The sequence below is a fragment of the Rhincodon typus genome, chromosome 19 (assembly GCF_021869965.1).
Source record: "Rhincodon typus isolate 14 chromosome 19, sRhiTyp1.1, whole genome shotgun sequence".
Lineage (NCBI taxonomy): Eukaryota > Metazoa > Chordata > Chondrichthyes > Orectolobiformes > Rhincodontidae > Rhincodon > Rhincodon typus.
In genome coordinates, this window is record NC_063350.1 from 5139588 (window position 1) to 5163588 (window position 24001).

The 24001-nt window shown below is 41.9% G+C and overlaps 1 protein-coding gene across 1 annotated transcript in view; it reads left to right on the forward strand.

The window, feature by feature from the left end:
• psmf1 (proteasome inhibitor subunit 1) overlaps window positions 1-16920 on the forward strand; it is a 22323-nt gene extending 5403 nt beyond the window's left edge. The window contains exons 2-3 of the mRNA XM_048608519.1: window positions 13669-13877; window positions 16763-16920. Coding sequence (XP_048464476.1) covers window positions 13669-13877; window position 16763 — 210 coding nt within the window. The 3' untranslated portion in view covers window positions 16764-16920. The remainder of the gene's footprint in view (window positions 1-13668; window positions 13878-16762) is intronic.
• The last annotated feature ends 7081 nt before the right edge of the window (window positions 16921-24001 follow it).

Genomic DNA, 24001 nt, shown 5'->3' on the forward strand with positions numbered 1-24001 from the left:
GGTGGGGAGGGAAAAATGTCTTTGGTGGTGGGGTCGGATTGCAGATGACGGAAGTGTCGGAGGATGATGCGTTGGATCCAGAGATTGGTGGGGTGGTACGTGAGGACGAGGAGGATTCTGTTTTGGTTGTTATTGCGGGGCGGGGGTGTGAGGGATGAGTTGCGGGAAATGCGGGAGACACGGTCGAGGGCGTTCTTGACCACTGAGGGGGGGATGTTGCGGTCCTTGAAAAACGAAGACATCTGAGTTGTTCGGGAGTGGAATGTCTCATCCTGGGAGCAGATGCAGCGGAGGCGAAGGAATTGGGAATAGAGGATGGCATTTTTGCAGGAAGGTGGGTGGGAGGAGGTGTATTCTAGGTAGCTGTGGGAGTCGGTGGGCTTGAAATGGATGTTGGTTTTCAGGTGGTTGCCAGAGGTGGAAACAGAGAGGTCCAGGAAGGAGAGAGAGGTATTAGAGATGGTCCAGGTGAACTTAAGGTTGGGGTGGAAGGTGTTGGTGAAGTGGATGAACTGTTCGAGGTTCCTCATGGGAGCACGAGGCGGCGCCGATACAGTCATCAATGTAACGGAGGAAGAGGTGGGGTTTAGGGCCCATGTAGCTACGGAAGAGGGATTGTTCCACGTAACCTACAAAGAAGCAGGCATACCTTGGGCCCAACCTTAGGGCTAACCCTAACCCTAACCCATGGCCACCTCCTTTGTCTGTAGGAAGTGGGAGGAATTGAAAGAGAAGTTGTTGAGGGTGAGGACGAGTTCGGCTAAGCAGATGAGGGTGTCAGTGGAGGGGGACTGGTCGGGCCTGCGGGACAGGAAGAAGCGGAGGGCCTTTAGGCCATCTGCATGGGGAAAGCAGGTGTATAGGGACTGGACATCCATGGTAAAGATGAGGTGTTGGGGACCAGGGAATTGGAACTTTTGGAGGAGGTGGAGGGCATGGGTGGTGTCACGGATGTAGGTAGGGAGTTCCTGGACCAAGGGGGAGAAAATGGAGTCGAGATAGATGGAGATAAGTTCGGTGGGGCAGGAGCAGGTGGAGACAATGGGTCGACCAGGGCAGTCAGGTTTGTGGATTTTGGGAAGGAGATAGAAGCAGGCGGTATGGGGTTGGGGAATGATGAGGTTGGAGGCTGTGGGTGGGACATCACCTGAGGTGATGAGGTTCTTTATTCGTTTGTAGGATATAGGTAAGGCATCTATTGTCTGTTCTTGTACCCTTGAGAAGGTGGTGATGAGGTACCCTCTTGAATACAATCAGATAGCTTGCTATGATATTTTAGAGGCTGGTTAAGAGTCAAACTTGTTGCATTGGTTCTGGAGTTACAGATAGGCCAAACCAAGTAAGTACAACAAGTTTCTTTTCCTAAAAAGAAATGAATGAAACAAATAGATTTTTATGACAATCGAGTAGTTTCATGGTCATTTCTGTGATAAGCTTACATTTCCAGATTTATTTAACTGATTGAATTAAATGCCCCAGCTGCTAACTTGGAATTTGAACTGTTGTCTCTATTATTAGAATACTGTATAGTTACTGTATAACACCCTGCACATTGTCATGCAATCTTATCAGGCTCATACAGTGATGTCTTCAACACTCCTACCCTCGTACTAAAATTCCCTGAGAGGAAGCCTTTTAATTTTAATTTGGATCAAAATTATTTTCAGACGAATTGCACTCCAGAGGCCGAACTGCTAACTGCATTGCCCTGTTTGCTACTGACCTACACTGAACAGCTACGTTATAGTCCCTGAGATAGCAAGAACTGAGATGCTGGAGTCAGAGATAACAAAGTGTGGAGCTGGAGGAACACAGCAGGCCAGGCAGCATCAGAGGAACAGGAAAGCTGACATTTCTGGTCGGGACCCTTCTTCAGAAAAAGTCAGCCGACCCGAAACATCAGCTTTCCTGTTCCTGTGATGCTGCCTGGCCTGCTGTGTTCCTCCAGCTCCACACTGTCCCGTTCTGTGCTGAGTTAGCTGATATCAGCTCACATAGGCTTAAGCAGGTATCTGAATTCCACCAAAAAATCCAGTTCCCAGGAAGTTCCCCTTATTTCTGTTCAGTGAAATCAGGATTGGGCTAATACAAAATCAAACATAAAATACTGGAACTACACTGTGAAAATAGGGACAGAGTTAACTTTTCAGGTCAATGACCTTCCATCAGATCTGGGAAAAGTGAAAAAAATTAGTAGATTTCAAGTTGTGCAAATGAGAGAAGGTGGAGAAATGCAAAAAAGGGAAGGTCTGTGATGATGCAGAAGATGGCAAACATTAAATGACAAAAAGAGTTTGGGCAGAGCCAAAGGGTCTGGTGATCGGACAAGTTAGGGCACGAGGTGGTTTGAATGACAATAAAGAGCAGCTGGCATTCAAAAGGAAAACTAGCGAGGAAGCAGATTAAGACAGAAACTTTAAGAGAAGAGGACACAAAATGGACTTCAATTATTGAACTCAATGATGAGTCTGGAAGACTTAATTGAAAGATGAGGTACTGTAACTCGAGCTTGCATTGAGCTTCATTAGCAAGTTGCAAAAGGCCAGTGACAAAGATGTCAGCATGAGACCAAGATGGAGAATTAAAATATCAGAAGCTCAGGACCATGCTTACAGACTGAATGGAGATGTTTCCTAAAACAGTTACCCAATCTGGCTTTGATCTCCCTAATGCAGAGCAAACGTCATTGTGAGCAGCATGTACAGTACATTTAAAATAATACATTTAAGTCGATGAAAGGGACGTTCACGGCCATGGATGATGAGAGAGAGGAAGTAAAAGAGCAGGTGTTGCTTCTCTGGAAGATGCCATAGGAAGGCGACAGGGTGTTTGGGTTGATGGGAATGTGACAGTAGAAGCAAACCCTTCAGAAAGCTTAAAGGAGAGATGAAGTGTAGATGTGTTTGGTGGCATCATAACGGATTTGCAGAAGTGGCACCACTCCCTGTTAGTTCTACTTAAAACCTTTTTGTTTTAAATCTGTTCATGGGATGTGGGCTTCACTACCTGGACCAGCATTTATTGCCCATTCCTAATAGTCCTATTATTTCTAACTTTTTTCAGTTCTGAGACTCTCCATTTTTCCCTAAAGTTCTGCCAGACCTGCAGACAATTTCCAACATTTTCTGGTTTTATTTCATACTCCAGTGTTTGCATTATTTTGCTTCTGCTTCAGAATAATCTAAACTGATGTCCTCTTGATTGAAGACATTGCTGAAATAGCCCCTCTGCTGATATACAAGGTAAACACTAGTTAGTGGACAGGAATAAGATGGGAAAAGGATCCATCCAAAAAATTGCTCCTGCTGATAAGAGCAACTGAGAACATAATAGCCTATTGAGCCTGTTCTGCATTTCTAATACATTATTCCTGCTGTGTACCTCAACTCCATTTTCTCGATATCGCTTGATGCTGGGTCATAACAGAAAGGGCGGACTGAGCCTTGATTTGATGGAAGTCCATAAAAATTCCAAGTTCAGTTGGGTAAATGGGATGTTTTCCATTTTGGGCAAACATGAAATATTTGTGACTATAAGATATTCTTGAATAAATCCAATAATTCAGGAGATCCTTCTTTCCCCAGAGCAGCAAGAATGTGGACCTGATTACGGTGTGGAGAGGTTCAAGCAAGTGTTATATATGTATTTCAGAGGAAGCTAGATAGGGACATGGTGATGAATAGAAGGATAAGCTGAGAGGTTTAGGAAGTCAGATCGAATGTGGCTGGTGTGGATCATAAACATCAGTATAAAGCAATACTGAAAAAGGATCATTAGATCCCAAATGTTAACTCTGCTTTCTCTCCACAGATGCTGCCAGACCTGTTGAGTTTCACCAGTAATTTCTGTCTTTTTTTCTGATTTCCAGCACTGTAGTTCTTAGTTTATTTTTGTTTTGTTTAGTATAAAGCACTTGAGCTGAATGACTTGGTTCTATGCTCTAAAATTCTATGTAAAATCCAATTGATTTCAGTCTTGAACATTTTACATGTCTCCCTGTCTTTTTTTGTTCACTTGTGTGGTACGTGGGGACATTGCTGGCTGGGCAAGCATTTATTGCCTGTCTCTGTTTGCCTCTGAGAAGTTAGTGGTGAGCTGTCTACTCAAACTGCTGCAGTTCATATACTGTAGGTTGACCAATAATGCCGTGAGAGAGTTAATTCCAGGATTTTGACTCATCTCTGTTCCTTCACTGTAGCTATATTTCCAAGACAGGATGTTGAGTGGCTTGGAGTGGAACTTGCAGGTGGTGGTGTTACCATGTATCTGATGCTTTGTCCTTCTAGATGGAAGTGGTTGTAGGTTTGGAAGGTGCTGTCTAAGGATCTTTTGTAAATTTTGGCATTTTGTAGATGGTACACCCTGCCGCTATTGAGTGTTGGTGGTGGAGAGAGTGAATAGTTGTAGATGTGGTGCCAATCAAGTGGGCTGCTTTGTCCTGGCTGGTGTCAAGTTTCTTGAGTGTTGTTGGAGCTGCACTCATTCAGGCAGTTGGTGAGTATTCCATCACTCCTGACTTGTGCCTTGAATTTGGTGGACAGGCTTTGGGAATCAGGAAATGAGTTACTCGCTACAACATTCTTAGCTTCTGACCTGCTGTTGTAGCTGCTGTATTTATATGGCTTCATCCCCCAATGATTTTGATAGTGGGGGACTCAGTGATGGTAACACCATTGAATGTCAAGGGGTGGTCATTAGATCGTCTTTTATTGAAAATAGTCATTGCCTGACATTTGTGTGGCACAAATGTTACTTGCCACTTGTCAGCCCAAGCCTGGATATTGTCTAGATTTTGTTGCATTTGAACATGGACTGCTTCAGTATCTGAGGAGTTGCAAATGGTGCTAAACGTTGTGCAATCATCAGCAAACATCCCCATTTCTGACTTTATGGTAGAAGGGAGATCATTGATGAAGCAGCTGAAGATGGTTGAGCCTATGAAAGTACCCTGGTAACCTCCTGCAGATATGGCCTGGAGCTGAGGTGACTGACTTCCAACAACCACGACCATCTTCCTTTGTGCCAGGTATGACTCCAGCAGAGTGTATACCCCGACTCCCATTGATTCTAGTTTTGTTAGGGCTCCTTGATGCTAAACAGTCAAAGGCAGCCTTGTTGCCAAGGGCTGTCACTCCTGTCTCACCTCTGGAATTAACAATTGTTTTGTCCATTTTGAACCAAGGCTGTAATACGGTGAGGAACTGACTGGCCCTGCTGGAGCGCAAACTGGGTACCGTGAGCAACTTGTTGCTAAGCAGGTGCTGCTTGATAGCACTGTCTATGACACCTTCCATCAGTTTACTGATGATCGAGAGTAGACTGATAGAGCAGTAGTTGGCTGGATTGGATTTGTCCTGCTTTTTATGCTCAGGATATATCTGGCACTTTTCACATTTTGGCATAGATGCCAGTGTTGCAACTGGACTGGAACAGCTTTCTGTGGAAGAGTGTTCCACGTTTCTGTTACCCTTTGTGTGAAAGCATGCCTCCTGATTTTTGTCCAAATGGCCTGTGTCTGACTTAAGATAATACTCTTTTGTTACCGACATAGGAAGGAACTATAAACCAGGACCTAGGTTCTCTTCAAATAATGTCTAGCTCCCATTTTTCAGCCGTTTCAATATGCTTTTTCAGGTTACTTGGGCTGACATGCAGTCCTTTTGACCTTCAACACATTTTAACTGAAATCTAAAGGAAATAAAGCCTTCAACATGTTCCCTCTGCATCACGGGGAGTAACTAAAACCTGGGAGGAAGGAAGTGTTTTATCACCTCCACTGGCAGCCTGGGACTGAAAGGGTCCCATCCCTTGTAAGGGAGACAGATTAGAAGCAAAGACACTGCTCACAGTCGCACTGCAGCACCTAACGTATATAACTGTAATTTGCTGTGCTTGTCAGTCAGAGAATGGCACTGCTGTATGTCAGAATAATTCTATTCCCAGTGCAGCCTGCTGACTGTTCAGCAGCTGCTCTGGCTTTAACAATTTGACAAGCCCAGAATACTGTACCCCACTGGAGCATTCGATACTCGGCTGGATCTGGCAGCGGTCCAATAATTGGACCTCTTGGTTTAACTTCAGCTGAATCAGGACCAAAGAATGAGAGTGCATATGTCATAGACAGCTCAAGACACTTGTAAAAAGATAAATGAAAGCATTAACAATTTCCACAGATTGACTTAAGACCTAAAGATGTCTGAAAACAGTCCATAACCAATGGAATGCTGTTGAGTGCTGTCACTGCTATAATGTAGGAAAAGTTAGCAGCTAGTTTGGGCACAGCAAAATCTCAGCAACAAGACTAACAACCAGATTATCTGCTTCAGTGACGTTGGTTGGGGGATAAATATTGGTTCTGACATGAGGAGAACTCCCCTTCAGATAGTGTCATTGGATATTTTAGGTCCATGTAATAGGGCAGATGGGATCTCTGGTATCTTATTTGAAGCACTTCTGACAGTGCAGCAGTCCCTGAGGGAATGTCAGCCTTGTCTTTTTTTTTAAAACTCATTTCTTTAGAATGGGGCCTGAGCATATGACATCTGGCTCGGATGAGAGGGCTACTGACTCCCAAATAGCACCAAGTCTTACTGAGTGATGCCTCTGTGAACCTAGACAACCTCTGTACCTTTTCGAATTGCTAATCCTGGGCTGTAAGATGGCGCTACATCTTTTACATACCTCACAATGATAATGTTCTCACTTGGTGTTCTGCACTTTATATACTTTCTCATGGTTATCACTAACAAGGTCAGCATTTATTGCCTGTTCCTAGTTAAAGCTCTTAGTCACCTGTGCTAATGTCTCATCCTTTTGCTTGGAGTCAGATTTCTTGGATCTAACATTGATCCTGTGAAGTTTCTTGGAATTCTTTTACTATGCTAGTATACACTTTCAGGCAAGGTGACAGGGACCCCAAGCTTATTCTCCCCAGCACCAGAGCTGGTTGTAAAGGAGTACAGCCCATGAACAGTCCTAGAACAAAAAGTGAAATCCTGAACCATATCAGATTATGTCTTTAAATACTCAGCTTTGGAACTGTGCATTTCACATCCCACTATGTTGTTTTCTAATAATGCGAGATGCATACACACAAGAAGGAAATATGCATCTTTTAAGTTCATTTGTAGGAAGGGGGTGGTGTAACAGTAATGTACTTGTAAGTCAGGACCCCAGGCTACTGTGGTGGCATGTGAGTTCAGTTCTTCCCATGAAAATGGTGAAATTTGATTTCATGTGACTCTAGATCCACAGCAATGTCCTTGACTCTCAACTGCCCTCTGGGTAATTGGAGATGGGAAATAAATGCTGACTTAGGCAGCAATGCCCACATCCCATGAACAAATATAACAGAAAGGTTATCACTAACAAGGTCAGCATTTATTGCCTGTTCCTAGTTAAAGCTCTTAGTCACCTGTGCTAATGTCTCATCCTTTTGCTTGGAGTCAGATTTCTTGGATCTGACATTGATCCTGTGAAGTTTCTTGGAATTCTTTTACTATGCTAGAAAAGCAATATAAATGCAACTTTTGATTGTTGACTTGTCTTGCATTCACAGTAGCAGGTGAAGATATTCAACTGGTCAAAGAACCTCAGCAAATGACAAGGAGAAAAAGGAGAAAATGAGCATTAAAAGAAAGGAGCTTCTCTTTCTTTTGTCAGCACAGACAAGAAATCGATCTTTTCTCATGGAGTTCAGAAAATATTCTCCAATGTGAGGAAATAAGTAACTTGAGTATTCCCGAGAGCTCTTCAAATGCATCAGAGGCCTTGAACGCGGCATCTTCGACCATTTCCCTGTCATGTTTAGAGAACTCACATTTCAGATTCGAGCACACTGGGGGCTGTAGAGAATTTGTGCTTAATTTGCAGGGACCCCAAGCTAATGGTCGATGGGCATTTCCAGTTTTGTTTCCTGAGGCACCATATTAAATCCTCTGCTATTCGTGGTGTATATCATTGATTTAGATGTAGACTTAAATGTAGGAAAAAGTCGGACCATCTTTGCTCACTGGATTAGCAGTTGACACAGCAGAATTGACCTGCCAACGGAATAACTCTGATCTATAATCAGCGTATAGCCAAAGGAATCAGTGTGAGAGTCTGTGTTATTTTCAGTAACAGCACTTTCATAGAATCTTACAGCAGAGAAAGAACCCTTCAGGCCTGTGCCCACTACATGATCAAACTGAGGATTCTGTAATGAATCTCACTCTCTTTTTCTCTATTGCCTGCAAGTGCTTTCATTTTAAATAGGGAACTAATTATCTTTGGATTTTACTGTGGAACAATTCCTACCATCCTTTTCGTAAATTCCAGGTCATCATCATTTGCTGTGTAAGCAAAATGTTCTCGTCATCTGTCTTCTGGTCTATATTACCAATTGCCTTCAATTTCTGTGTTCTGGTGACTGACCCTTTTGAAACTTTCGTAATTGCAGCAAAGATTATAAGTCAAAAACTTTATGATCATATTACTCTTTAAAGTGGAAGGACAAGTCGAGAAGCCTGCATAATAAGACAAAGAGGACACTTGACCTTATTGATAGGGTAATGTAGTACAAAAGTATGGAAGTTATGCTAAACTTTGATCAACTAGGCTACTATGGTCAATTCTGGGAACCATGCTTTAGAAGTTTTTGGAGACAATGCAGAGAAACTTTACTAAAATAGTCTACTTCTTAGGCAGTTACTTGAGACTGAGAATGACTTTCTTTCACTCCAAAGTTGTGGGTCCTGTGATCACTAAACAGGCAGTTTTCAAGTGGTAGTGGGTGGGATGCTTGGGTTTTTTTATATACTTTGCTGTTTGTGCTTGGCCTCCAGCATGAATTGTCAGAGATACTTGAGATGGTTGGCAGCTTTTCAGATGCATCTTTTCACATTTGCGCCATCATGGGCAAGAGATTTCCAGTGAGGCTTTGAGTATATCTTTGAAGTGTTTTCTCAGCCCTTCTGGTAACTACATGCCATGATGGAGTTAGGAGCAGAAAGTTGGGTTTGGAAGTCTTCTGTCATGCATGTGGATGATGTGTCATGCCCAACGCAGATTAACCAAAGCTTCTGTGCTGGGAACATTTGCCTGAGAGGTCTTTGATACAGAAACATTTACCATGCCATTGGATTTGCAGGATTTTGCTGAAGCATTCACTTCTGATATATTTTACTAGGAATCTGGGATGTCGGGAGGGTTTAAACTAATGCAGCAGGGGGATGGGAACCCGAATTGTAGCTCCAGTGTACAGGAGGTTGAGAGTAGTGAGGTCATGAATAAGGTTTCAAGGTCGCAGGAATGTACCGGCAGGCAGGAAGATGGTTTGAAGTGTATCTACTTCAACGCCAGGAGCATCCGGAATAAGGTGGGTGAACTTGCAGCATGGGTTGGTACCTGGGACTTCGATGTTGTGGCCATTTCGGAGACATGGATAGAGCAGGGACAGGAATAGTTGTTGCAGGTTCCGAGGTTTAGATGTTTCAGTACGATCAGGGAAGATGGTAAAAGAGGGGGAGGTGCGGCATTGTTAGTCAAGGACAGTATTACGGTGGCAGAAAGGACGTTTGATGAGGACTCGTCAACTGAGGTGGTATGGACTGAGGTTAGAAACAGGAAAGGAGAGGTCACCCTGTTGGGAGTTTTCTATAGGCCTCCAAAAAGTTCCAGAGATGTAAAGGAAAGGATTGCAAAGATGATTCTGGATAGGAGCGAAAGTAACAGGGTAGTTGTTATGGGGGACTTTAACTTTCCAAATATTGACTGGAAACGCTATAGTTCGAATACTTTAGATGGGTCAGTTTTTGTCCAATGTGTGCAGGAGGGTTTCCTGGCGCAGTATGTAGATAGGCCAACAAGAGGCGAGGCCACATTGGATTTGGTACTGGGTAATGAACCAGACCAGGTGTTAGATTTGGAGGTAGCTGAGCACTTTGGTGATAGTGACCACAATTCGGTTACGTTTACTTTAGCGATGCAAAGGGATAGGTATGTACCGCAGGGAAAGAGTTATAGCTATGGGAAAGGCAATTATGAGGCGATTAGGCAAGATTTAGGATGCATAGGATGGAGAAGGAAACTGCAGGGGCTGGGCACAATTGAAATGTGGAGCTTGTTCAAGGAACAGCTACTGCGTGTCCTTGATAAGTATGTACCTGTCAGGCAGGGAGAAAGTGGTCGAGCGAGGTTTACTAAAGAAGTTGAATCTCTTGTCAAGTGGAAGAAGGAGGCTTATGTAGAGATGAGGCGTGAAGGCTCAGTTAGGGTGCTTGAGAGTTACAAGTTAGCCAGGAAGGACCTGAAAAGAGAGCTAAGAAGAGCCAGGAGGGAACATGAGAAGTCTTTAGCAGGTAGGATCAAGGAAAACCCTAAGGCTTTCTATAGGTATGTCATGAATAAAAGAATGACAGTAGTGGGAAGTTGTGCGTGGAGTCCGAAGAGATAGGAGAGGCGCTAAATGAATATTTTTCATCAGTATTCACACAGGAAAAAGACAGTGTTGTCGAGGAGAATACTGAGATACAGTCTATTAGACTAGACGGGAGGAGGGGTTAGCAATTCTGGAAAGTGTGAAAATAGATAAGTCCCCTGGGCCGGATGGGATTTATCCTAGGATTCTCTGGGAAGCTAGGGAGGAGATTGCAGAGCCTTTGGCTTTGATCTTTATGTCTACAGGAATAGTACCAGAAGACTGGAGGATAGCAAATGTTGTCCCCTTGTTCAAGAAAGGGAGTAGAGACAACCCTGGTAATTATAGACCGGTGAGCCTTACTTCGGTTGTGGGTAAAGTGTTGGAAAGGATTATAAGAGATAGGATTTATAATCATGTAAAAAGGAATAATTTGATTAGGGATAGTCAACACGGTTTTGTGAAGGGTCGGTCGTGCCTCACAAACCTTATTGAGTTCTTTGAGAAGGTGACCAAACAGGTGGATGAGGGTAAAGCGGTTGATGTGGTGTATATGGATTTCAGTAAAGCGTTTGATAAGGTTCCCCACAGTAGGCTATTGCAGAAAATACGGACGCATGGGATTGAGGGTGATTTAGCGGTTTGGATCAGAAATTGGCTAACTGTAAGAAGACAGAGGGTGGTGGTTGATGGGAAATGTTCATCCTGGAGTTCAGTTACTAGTGGTATACCGCAAGAATCTGTTTTGGGGCCACTGCTGTTTGTCATTTTTATAAATGACCTGGATGAGGGCATAGAAGGATGGGTTAGTAAATTTGCAGATGACACTAAAGTCGGTGGAGTTGTGGATAGTGCGGAAGGATGTTGCAGGTTACAGAGGGACATAGATAAGCTGCAGAGCTGGGCTGAGAGATGGCAAATGGAGTTTAATGCAGAAAAGTGTGAGGTGATTCACTTTGGAAGGAGTAACAGGAATACAGAGTACTGGGCTAATGGTAAGATTCTTGGTAGTGTGGATGAGCAGAGAGATCTCGGTGTCCATGTGCATAGATCACTGAAAGTTGCCACCCAGGTTGATAGGGTTGTTAAGAAGGCGTACAGTGTGTTAGGTTTTATTGGTAGAGGGATTGAGTTTCGGAGCCATGAGGTCATGTTGCAGCTGTACAAAACTCTGGTGCGGCCGCACTTGGCGTATTGCGTACAGTTCTCGTCGCCGCAATATAGGAAGGATGTGGAAGCATTGGAAAGGGTGCAGAGGAGATTTACCAGGATGTTGCCTGGTATGGAGGGAAGGTCTTATGAGGAAAGGCTGAGGGACTTGAGGCTGTTTTCCTTAGAGAGAAGAAGGTTAAGAGGTGACTTAATAGAGACATACAAGATGATCAGAGGATTAGATAGGGTGGACAGCGAGAGCCTTTTTCCTTGGCTGGTGATGGCTAGCACGAGGGGACATAGTTTTAAATTGAAAGGTGATAGATATAGGACAGATGTCAGAGGTAGGTTCTTTACTCAGAGTAGTAAGGGCGTGGAATGCCCTGCCTGCAACAGTAGTAGACTCGCCAACTTTAAGGGCATTTAAATGGTCATTGGATAAACATATGGATGATAATGGAATAGTGTAGGTTAGATGGACTTCAGATTGGTTTCACAGGTTGGCGCAGCATCGAGGGCCGAAGGGCCTGTACTGCGCTGTAATGTTCTATGTCTGTTGTACATTGTTCATGTTTCCGATGCATACAGAAGGGCAGGTAACACTGCTGCCCTGTAGACCAGGAGCTTGGTGTTAGGTCTGAGGTCTTTGTTATCAAACCTGTTTCGGTTAGATAGCCAAAGCCGAGCTGATACATTGAGGCAATGTTGAATTTCATCATCAATGTCTGGACGTATTGAAAGGAAGCTCCCAAGGTATGGGAAATAAAAACAGAACTTTTTGGGAAAACTTAGCAGGTCTGGCAGCATTTGTGCTGAGAAAGCACAGTTACCATTTTGGATCCAGTGACCCTTTTTCAGAACTGGACCCAAAATGTTAACTCTGCTTTCTCTCCACAGGTGCTGCAGATCTGCTGAATTTTCCCAGCAATTTCTGTTTTTGATTCTAATTTCCAGCATTCGCAGCTCTTTGAGGTTTTTCTCCGGAGGTATAGAATTGATCCTTGTTGCCCAGTGGCTTGCTGTGGATCTTAATAGCTGGGGACACTGCTGTGCCACAGGAACAGGCTGGTAGAGGATCTCTGTCTTGTGGGCTTAGCCCTAAGGCTCAACCTCTTATATGCCTTGGTGAATGTGTTGACAACAATTTGGAGCTCAGCTTCTGAGTGTGCGTGCATACAAGCATCATCTGCATACTGCAATATGATGACTGAAGTTGGTGTGGTCTTGGTTCTGAACTGGAAGTTGATGCAGGTTAACCATGATGCAGTTGCCCACTCATCCTGTAGAGAAGTTCAACTCCAGTAGGAAATTTCATGGACATCTGGAGAGCATTGGTTTGAAGAGTCTTGCTTGACCTCCATTTAAACACACAGTTTCTGTAGTGGATCTGTTGGTAAGGATCACGTCATGCACATTGTCATGCTGTAGGCAGAGAATCATGACAAATTTCTGTGTGCAGCTATATTTAGATAAATTGCTGTTTAATTCCTCCCTTTGAAGATACTTGTGATGTTAGATTAGACCAGGTGTAAAGGTTGTTGCTGTCTGCATTTTCTTGGTCTTGTCTTGCTGTAAAGATCTTGTCCATTGTGCCCCTTGATGTGTGGAATCCACATTATGACTGGGAGGAGGTTTTTAGCTAGTACTAAGGATAACTTCACCGATGGGGACGTGATGATATTCTCTTTAGGGAAGTGATGGTTAAGCAGAAGTGTAATAAAGGCATTAAAAGTTGTGAATGGTTTTCGGTGGCAAGAGGCTTGGTAACTAGAGGGTCCAGATTTAACATAATGGAGAGGAGATGAGAACTAGGTTTTTTGTAAACAGTAATTTGTACCCATGTTGAATGCACTATCTGAAAGGGTGGTGAAAGCAGATTCAATGCTAACATTCAAAAAGAAATTTGCAGGGCTAATGGGACCAATTGGATAGCATAGCCATACAGCCTGCACAGGTATTATAGGCCAAATGGATTCCATTTCTGCTGTATCAATCTGCAAAGATATACAAATCATTTCCCTCAGCCATATTAGAAATACCCTGCACAGTTGCCACTTAGCTCATTTTTTCAGAACTATGTTTTGCTGCTTTAATGAAAATGTTTTTCTACCCCTTTTCCCTCGAACAGAGTCTTCAAGAAGGAAGAGGAGTTGCGGCATCATATTGAATCAGCAATAGTTTCTCCTTTAGTTGGCACAAAGCAGCGAGCTGGAGGAGGGCATCAGAAAGGAAAAAAATCAATTCGGTCTGGTCCAGGTGCTCAACCACATGCGGGCACCAACCCACTCTTCATCCCACCCAGTGCACCACAAAGGCAGCCTCCCTGGTGAGTATGGTATCTCATTGCTATTCAAAAAGGTAGCTCAGTGAGTACGTGGCAGGAGGTGGGGGAATCTTTTGATTTAACTCTTGAACTCTAAGTAAGGTTGGTCAGGAGATGATGAGTCTGCCAACCTCGCCTGACATCAGGATGTCTTAAAGCCCAGCACAGGCAGTGAAGTACTTTGGAGGTGTAGTCACCGTTGTACCGTTGGAAATTACTGCCCAGTTTGTGCATTACACTTCTGCTCTTCCTCAAACAGTAGCACGTGTGCTTTTAAGTCCAGTTAACAGTGCAGATTGGACCTCGATTTCATGTCTCTTCTGAAAGACAGGACTTTTGATAGTGTAGCACTGTTTCAGTATTGTGCTGAAGTGTCAGCATGGATTGTATGGGCATGATTTTGAAGTGTGGCTTAAGTTATGACCTGCTGATTCAAAAATAAAAATTTCAGCACAGCAAATGTTGTTAGGTTAAAAAAAAGAACATCCAATCCTTTAGTACCTTCCACATCCTCCTAAAGTCTAAATTTTCATGAAGGAGCTGCCAATTCCTGTGGGCTCTCTACCCCATAGAGAATCTAAGGAGCATGTGTAAATAGATTTTGGCCTATAATTCTGTTTCTAAATCTATGTACGAACCATGGCAATACCTTAACAGAGAGAAAAAGAATACTCTCAGTTTATAAAATGGTCGAACAATACATGAGGCCATTCAGCCCTTTGTTTTACTGCTAGCTCTTTTGAAAGAGATAAATCATTCTTGCTTAGGGCAGCACTGTGGCTCATTGGCTAGCACTGCTGCATCACAGTGCCAGGGACCTAGGTTCAATTCCAGCCTTGGGTGACTGTCTTTGTGGAGTTTGCATAGTCTCCTGGTGTCTGCTGGGTTTCTTCTGGGTGCTCTGATTTCAGAGTACAAAGATGTCAGGTTAGGTAGATTGGCCATGCTAAATTACCCCATAGTGTCCAAGGTTGGGCAGGCTAGGGGGATTAGCCATGATGAATGAGGGGTTACGGGGATAGGATGGTGTGGGGATGCTGTTCGAATGATTGGTGAAGGCTTGGTGGGCCGAATGGCCTCTATCTGCACTGTAGGGATTCTGCGAAATCTATGATATGATTGTTATGTAATTACATAACTTGATGTTTGATTTGAACTCCATGGGACTGGTGTTTGTTTCCATGCTGCACACGTATACTCCTGCCAGCAAGAATTTCATTACATCTTGTCGGTTCATCAGTCAACAGAAGAAGGAATTTTGGTCAATATTTTGTGTGTGGTGACATTAATGAGACAACCCTATGACAGAGGAACTTCACTGGGTGCCTCAGTGGGGTAGAATGGTCTAACTGCAGGAGAAGGAAAGACTGGCGAAGGCTGTGATGCTGTTTCTCTGAACAATGAAAAGTAATGATAAGTAGGTTTGTTAGCATTAAACAGCAAGGATGGAAATGTCAAAACATCAAGCACAATTTGAAATGAAAAGTGACCAGATAAGATGCTACAACAGATAGTGTTGGAACAAGCTGCCTGTTCTGGGTGACTTGATGCCTTTAGAAATGTACTGAACCAATATCTATAGAGGAACTGAGCTCCTGGTTGTAGAGATTTAACAGTCTGTTTGATTCACATGGGTATTAAGGAAATGAGTGTCTTAGGTGCGGAGGAGTCTTTATTTGGCATTGTCATAGATACACTGTAGAAGGACTGTTTTGATTAGCATGTGGCCTTTTCTGGTATTGTACACAGCACTGTTGATGGAGTACAATAAGCATAGTGAACCTTTTTTGGCATAACTCCTGAATATATTATACCACCGTTCTGATGATCTTAAAAATTACAGTTATAGAAAGAAAGACTAGCATTTATGTAGCATTTTCATGGTCTCATGATACCACAAAGCACATCACAGCCTTTAAAATACTTTTGAAGTGAAGTCAATAATGTAATATAGAAAGCCTATCTGTTAATTCATGCACAGCAAGCTCCCACAAACAGCATTGATATAATAGTCAGCTAATGTGTTTTAGTTATGCTGATTAAGGGATAAATATTGTATTGGAAACCAGGGACAGCTAATTGATTAAATCAAAATAACGCTAAGGGATCTTTTACATTCACCTCAGAGGGCAGGTAGGCTGTTAGTTTACTGTCCCTCTCCGGCAGTGCAGCATTCACTGGGAGTTTCAAGCTACAACCTCTGACTCAAGGACAGCTTGCTGAGGCTAGGTTTTGCACCTTAAGGTAAATAGAATAAGACATTGCTTCAAATCAACCTATAAAAGTTGAGTTACAAGATGAGTCAGGTTGAAATTTGTAAAAGGTAAGTTTGTGACTGATATCAGGAAAGGCTAAGCAATTGAGCAAAAGAGTGATCAGCACGGTGGATGGTGTTAGAAATCAGACTTGGAGCATTAATATCTAAGTTTGCTGATAATATCAAGTGCATGGAATAGCAAACTGTCAGACAGAATGCAGACGGACATAATCAAAATAGGGAAACAGGCCAGTAGGTGGCAGATGCAGGTTAATGCAAACTCTAAATTGAATTTCCAGTGTGGTATTAAATGAAATCTGACAGATGGCTCTTCCAATCGGACAGCAATGTTAAATTGAGGTCTCTGCCTGCCTTCTTGGGTAGATATAAAAGATCCCGTGGCATGATTCCAAGAAGGAATGGAGAGTTCCCCACAACTATCCTGACCAGCATGTATTCTTCAACCAACAATGGTAAACCATATTATCTGGGCTATCATTATTCTTAGTATTTGGGGAGCTTATTGTGTGTAACAGGCCAATATATTTCATTTTGACTGCAAAGTGACTTGGATATTATTTCTGAAGCCATGAAAGTTGCTATATCGATGCAAGCGTTTCTTTACTTACAGAAAATGATACATTTTGGATGCAAGAACAAAGCAAATGAACATTTACCCTGCATGACAATTTTCTCTGCCTGGAAGAGTAAGAGTTATTAGTGTGCAGATGCAAACATCTGTAAAAATTGAAGGACGTATATTAAAGCTGAGATTTTTCTGTTCAGGCCAATGGTTCCTTGAGTCATTGTCGAATTTTTATCATTGCAATCCTGTAAAGAATCTTGGGATATTTTGCAAAATTCTAAGTGTACAATTGTTAATATTTATTAACGTGCAAATTATTTTGTTGCATGGTAAAGACAGCAAGAAATGTGAGCATAAAAACAGATTCTGGAGGAACATTAATTTAACACACAAGCAAGAAAGACATATACCAGCCCTGTGCTAAAATTTCTGTTATCAAAGATATATTTTTCTACCCTTTGAAGTAAATAGCTAAAGGCTGGGCATTCTGAGTAGATTTAACTTTTAGCCTCCTGACCAGCTGAGAGTCAGTTCAGTGCAATTAGTTGTAGGCTTTTCCCGAACTTTCTGAATACTGTGTCAGTGACATTTCACATCTTTTCGGGACTGTCAACTACTGTGACTATATACTAATTTACTTATCCAGGTTTCTCTGCATTTGCCCCACTCCCTTCTCTGGAGACAGATCCAGTGTTACCTCCAGACTAGTAAAATTTGTGCTGATCTGCCTATTGCAACTAGTGTCAGTGGGATCTGTCCTGTTTCAACCACAAGGTGAAGCTCTTGAAGGTGTTGACTGGCAGTCAGAACTGATTTCATTTCAATTTCTTCTAAAAAGACTCATTAAATATTTCTAACAAAAATTACATGCAGAAACTAAATAATTGCCCCTTTTGTGGTTTTCCCGGGAAGAAAAGACTTGTTTTTTAATTTTGTAATACAGAAAAGATGGTAACAAATGTGTGCACATCCAGATCCCACGTACAGCAATCAAGTAAATGACCAGCTCATCCACTTTTTGACATAATAGAAACAGTGCAGTGGGATCACTTGTGCCCATGTGAAGGGACAAAAAAGGTCCGTAGCATATTGACTAATCAGAAAGACAGCATGTCCAACAGTGCAGCACTCTATAGCCTGATTTTGAATCTGTCACTTTCTGGCTTATAGTCAAGAATTCAAGAACATTCCTAACTGAGCTAGGCCTGACACACAAATACCAGAGAGACTTCTCTGCATGTTATGATAAAATTAATTGAAACTTTTTGCAAATAGTGAATCACCATGTGATCATTTGAATGTTGTGTTCCTTCTGTCCCCTGTATGTGTGTTTCATTCACCAAGGAGATCTGTTATAATTAACATCCTGGCATATCAGATGTGATTGAAAGCCTCTTTAATGGATGAGATATTCACTACTGTGTAAACATACCTTTTGAGAAAAAACTTTTTATTTTAAGGTTTTCATATCCTTCTCCCTCCAAAAATCAAACATTTTTAAAACTTGTTTGCACAATTATTTGAATCAGGAGCTGAGGGGAATTACTTCTAAACTGAGTTATTGTGAACAGGAAAGCATTGTTTCAGGAGGTGGTGAATTCAGATTTAGAACTAAAATTTAAAAGAGAATTAGATATGAGAAAAGAGTTGGGAAGTGGAAGGAGGTGCAGTACATAGCTCTTTCAAAGAGGTACAATGGCTAAATGGCCTCCTGTTTTGTAAGCTAGTGTTTTGGATTAACACTGAGTTCTTCATGAGCAGTCATTGGAAACTTAAATGACTCTTGTTAATGCAATAAAATGGAAGCATATGGAACTGAAGGTAAATTATTGACCTGGTTAGAAAATTGGCTGAGTGGGAAGCGACATAGAACAGGGATAATGGGAAGGTACTCTAATTGATGGAATGTAATTAGTGGTATCTCTCAAAGATCTGTGTTCGGGCTCAAATAAGTTATATTCATCAGCGACTCAGATGGTGGACCTGAAAGGCCCAGATCCAAGTTTACCAACAGCACAAAGATAGCTGGCATTGTATACAACAGCAAATTGATTTAAATCCAGTCAAGTGTGAAATCAGCAACCTCAGAATTAGAAAATGCATAATTGAGGTACTTTCTAAATGGTGAAAAACTAGAAATTGTGGAAATCCCAATTGACTTGGGTTTCAATATGGATCATTAAAATGTTGTGACTAGGTACAGAAAATGATCAAAACACAAATGAAATGATGGACTTCATATCAACAAGACCAAAATATAATATGGTTGAAGTTATGTAAATCCTGATTAGATCACACCTGGAATAGTGTAAGGATTTCTGGACACCATGGTTTGTGAAAGATACATTAGCAGTGTGGATGTACCTGAATGATACCTGGACAGCAAGGGTTTAAATTACAGAGAGAGATTAAACAAACTAGAGTTGATACCCTTGTAATTTAAGAGATTAAGGAGTGATTTCATAAAGTTTTTATACTTAAAGCGACACTGGAATAGCAGATAGAGAGAAATTATTCCCAAGGTTGGGGAAGTATCTAGTATGCAAAAGGACTAGTCTTCAAATTAGGATCAGATCTTTCAAGAAGTTATAAACAACTTACACACAGAGTGTAGAACTCTCATTTAGAACTCTCTTTGATAAAAGGCATTTGATGCTAGATTGTTTGTTAATTATAAACTAATATGTTTTTGCAAGATATTAATGACTCCTTTAGTAGCACCTTCAAAACTCACTATCACTTCTAGAAGTACAAATGTAGCAGATACATGCAGACACCACAACCAAGTTCCCCACCAAGCCACTCCCCATCCTGACTTGGAAATATATGTTGTCATTCCTTCACTGTTGCTGAGTCAAAATCCTGGAATTCCCTTCCTTGTTTCTTTTATTCATTAACGGGATGAGGGCGTCACTGGCTAGGCAGCATTTATTGCCCCTCTGGGCAATTAGGAATCAACTACATTGCAGTGGGTCTGGAGTCACGTGTAGGCCAGACCAGGTGAAGATGGCAGTTTCCTTCCCTCAAGGGCATTAGTGAACCAGATGCGTTTTTTCCTGACAATGGATTCAAGGTCACCGTTAGATTGTTAATTCCAGATATTTATTGAATTCAAATTCCACCATCTGCCGTGGTGGGATTTGAACCCGGGTCCCCAGAACATTATCTGGGTCTCTGGATTAACAGTCCAGCGATAATACCACTAGGCCATTGCCTCCCCTACTGGCATTATGTGTCGACCTACAGCACATTGACTGCAGCAGTTCAAGAAGACAGCTCACCACCTTCTCAAGGGCACCTAGGGACAGACAATACATGTTGACCCAGTCAGCAACTCCCATGTGTGAATTAAAAATTAGGAAAAGGCAGGTGTATGGAGTTAAGTTGCAAATTAGCCATTATGTCATTGAATGATGGAATAGGCCCTGGGCTAAATGGCTTTCTCCTGTTCTTAACTAACATTGGTCAGCTGATGCTGTACAGACACTGATTATAGAAGGTCAACATACCTACATGCCCCTGAAAAGACAAACCTTTCACTGCCCTTGTAATGCCAGCTCACCAGTGTATTCTTTGCTGTTTAATTCCAAACAAAGAGGTGAATTTTCTTCCTTGTGTCAGCTGTGGCTCAGTGTATCTTGCTTCTAACTGTAAAGGTCATGGATTCAAGTTCTACTCCAGAGATTTCTGTGCATAATCTAGGCTGACACTTGAATGCAGTATTGTTGGATGTGCACTCTTTCAGATAAGATATTAAATTGAGGCATTAACTGCCCAGCGTGCAAATTTAGAAAACAAGCTGGTATTGTTCAAAGATGAACAAGGAAGTTCTGACCAATATTTATCATTTAACTAGCAATTGTGAAGTTAGATTTGGTGGCCATTATCTTGCTGGCGGCAAATGGACATAGGCCCTACCTGAAACAAGGAATGCAGGTCAGAAATAATCTTTTGACTTAAAATCGACGTTAATCCTCCTTCTGCCAAATATCTTTTCTTAAGTTAAGGGGATCTGTGCTTTGCTGGTTGGGCCAGCATTTATTGCCCATCTCGAATTGCCCTTGAGAAGTTAGTGGTCAGCTGTCTTCTTGAACCACTGCTATCCATTTGATGTAGGTACATCCAAAATAGTTCCAGGATTTTGACCCAGTGACGGTGAAGGAACAGTGATATATTTCCAAGTGAGGATTGTGATGGCCTTGGAGAGGAGCATGCAAGTGATGGTGTTTCCACGTATCTGCTGTCCTTAACAATACTTTTCTCTGTATCAAACATCCTGTGCTGTTTCTAATTGATTGGCATTTGCAAAATTGAAAGCAGTTGCAAGTGATCAATATCAACAGGCACAAATTTTAAGGGATATTCTGAAATTCAATCCACCAAAATGCATAATAATGCAATGTTAATGTATATAATGTGCTAAATGAGCATGTACTTGAGGTTTGGAGCAGGAATCAGTTCCAGGAATGTAACTGTGCAAGTCATGAAATGTATCTGGAAAGTATTTCTTACAAAGATTTAAAAACATTGTGGAGGTGAATAGCAAGAAGAGTGACGTTTATGTCTGGAGATGTGAATTCAAAACTATATTTGTTCCTGGCTAGATCATAACTAAACTGCAGCATGCAGTTTTAGTCTATTTCAAAAAGAGCTACACAATTATTGGAGGGGGTACACAGTTAACCCTGGAACTTGAGGGAATAACTTAAGAGAAAAAATTGACTGTCCACGTGGAAGTACAATGAGTAAAATGATGATAAATCAGATCCATGTAGGTTTATGGGTTTTGCACAGAATTTAAACAAAGAGGCTGATATTTACAAATTAAAGACAATGAAAGAAAATGCTGGAGGATTTCTTTTACCATAAGGTGTAGTCAGTTTATGGAACAGTTCACAACTATGGATGGTCAAGCAAGAAACGTTAATGGGTTTCACAACGAAACTAAACTAGTTCTGCTTGGCAAATCGGGTTCTAGGTTAGAGACGCACCAAGAGAATGTTGGATAGGTGGGCTAATTCGACTGGATGCCTTCTGCCTGAATCTGTTGAAATGTAGTCCATTGTTAAGTAGAGAAGCACAGCAGCCAAATTCTGCACAGCAAGCTCCCACAAAACACCAACATGATAAATGACTAGTTTCTATTTTCAGTGGAACTGCACTGAAGGACAGACAGGGTAAAATGACGATGCGTTGAGCAGCGAAACTACAGTGAAGCCCAACGCAAGCTGGAGGAACAACACCTCATTTTCTGCTTGGGGACCCTTCAGCCCTCCGGACTCAATATTGAGTACAATAAGTTTATGGCCTAAACACTCTCATGTCCCAGCCCCCTACCCCACACACCAGGCCTTATTACCACATAGCCTGCCATTACACACGCCCTGTTGTTAGTCACTAACAGTTCCCGTTAACAACTATTCACCCTCCCAGCCTGATCGTTAGCAACTCCTTTGTCTGTCCAACTGTTTTTCTCTCTCTTTGGGCTCTATCCTATCGTTTACTTCCCATTCCACCCACCTCCCTATTTTCTGCATGTAAACTGATATTTTCCCAGCCACCATCAGTTCTGAGGAAGGGCCACTGGACCTGAAACGTTAACTCTGTTTTTTCCTTCACAGACCTGCCAGACCTGCTGAGCTTTTCCAGTAACTTTGTTTTTGTTCCTGATTTATAGCATCCGCAGTTCTTTTGGTTTTTATTTTGAATCTAATGGAGTCTGCCCTCAATCAATGTCATGGCTTTTTAACAGAAACTTAATGTCCTGATCTCTAGCTTTAAGGTAGAGTTAACATTGGGTTTGTAGCTTAGTGGCAGTGTATAACTTGTGTTTGCACAGTATAGTATTGCAGTTTGCTCACTATTTAACTCGGTTCTACAGGGATTAAATAAACCAATTTTCAGTTTTATCGGGATTGATGTGATCTAAATTCACAGACAGTGCTTCAATGAATTGATTTCTTTTTAATGGGCTTCTATAACATTCCTACGGCAATACAGTCTCTGCTGTTTAATAAAGGTAAGTTTATGCACCGCACTAATTAATTAGATGCATTGAGTAGGCTCAGATGTGTTTAGTGCATGGCTTTTGCTGTGATGGATTGTACACATTGCTGCTCCTGGGCTGTGACTTGAAAATTATCATCAGCATCATTATTTAAATCTGTTTCCATGTTTAGCATTTAAGATGCACAATCTTAAAATATTCCCATGCTTCATTTTCAGTTCAGTGGTATGATTACGACCTGTGCAATCTCCAAATACTCTCCCCAAATGGAATTGGGAAGAAAAATGACTGATGAGCTGTCATCTGCGGCTCAGTGGGTTACACAAAGAAATCTGGGTTTCAAGTCCCTCTCCAGAGGCTTGATAATAAAAGCTAAGCTGATACACCTGGTGTACTCCCTGAGAAGCACTGCTTCATCACATGCCCTGTTTTTCAGATGAAACATTAAACTAAAGGCCCAATTGCACTCTTGCTTGGACTCAAAATATCCGTTGGTACTGGCCGATATTAATCCTTCAACCAACATTAGTGAAAAGGATGACCTGGACATTGTCTCATTCTTGTTGATTAGACCTTGTTGTGTTCAAAGTACATGCTACAGTACCAACATTACAGCTGTGAAAGCATTTCAAAACTATTTCTTCACTTTGGAACGTAATGAGGTCTTAAGAGAACTGTGGAAACATGTTTATTGTTTCTTTCTTCCTATGACTCATGCACAGGATCTGACACTGATAAGTCAATAGGACTGGATGAGATGCATTTAATTTTGCTGATGAAAGTAAGGGTGGAAATTCTGGAAACATTGGCAATAACCTTCCAGTTGTCCTTAGATACAGGGGTGGTGCCAGAGGACTGTGGAATTGCAAATGTTACACTCTTGTCCATGAAGGGTGTTACGAGTAAGCCCAGCAACTATAGACCAGTCATTTTAATCTCTCTAATGAGACAGCCTTTAGAAATAGTAATCCAGGACAAGCATTAATAGTCACTGAATAGATGTGAATTAATTAATTGTATTTAACTAACTTAATTTGAGTTTTTGTTGAGGTAACATAGACGCTTCATGAGGGTAATGTGGTTGATGTGGTATCTGAACTTCCAAAAAGTATTTGATTAATAGCTACGCACTAAGCTTGAGAGCAAAGTTAAAGCCCATGGAATGCATGGAGCAGTGACAGCATAGACACAGTTGACTGAGTGACAGGAAACAGTATTGTTGTAACAGTTGAGACAACAAGGTGCAGGGCTGGATGAACACAGCAGGCCAAGCAGCA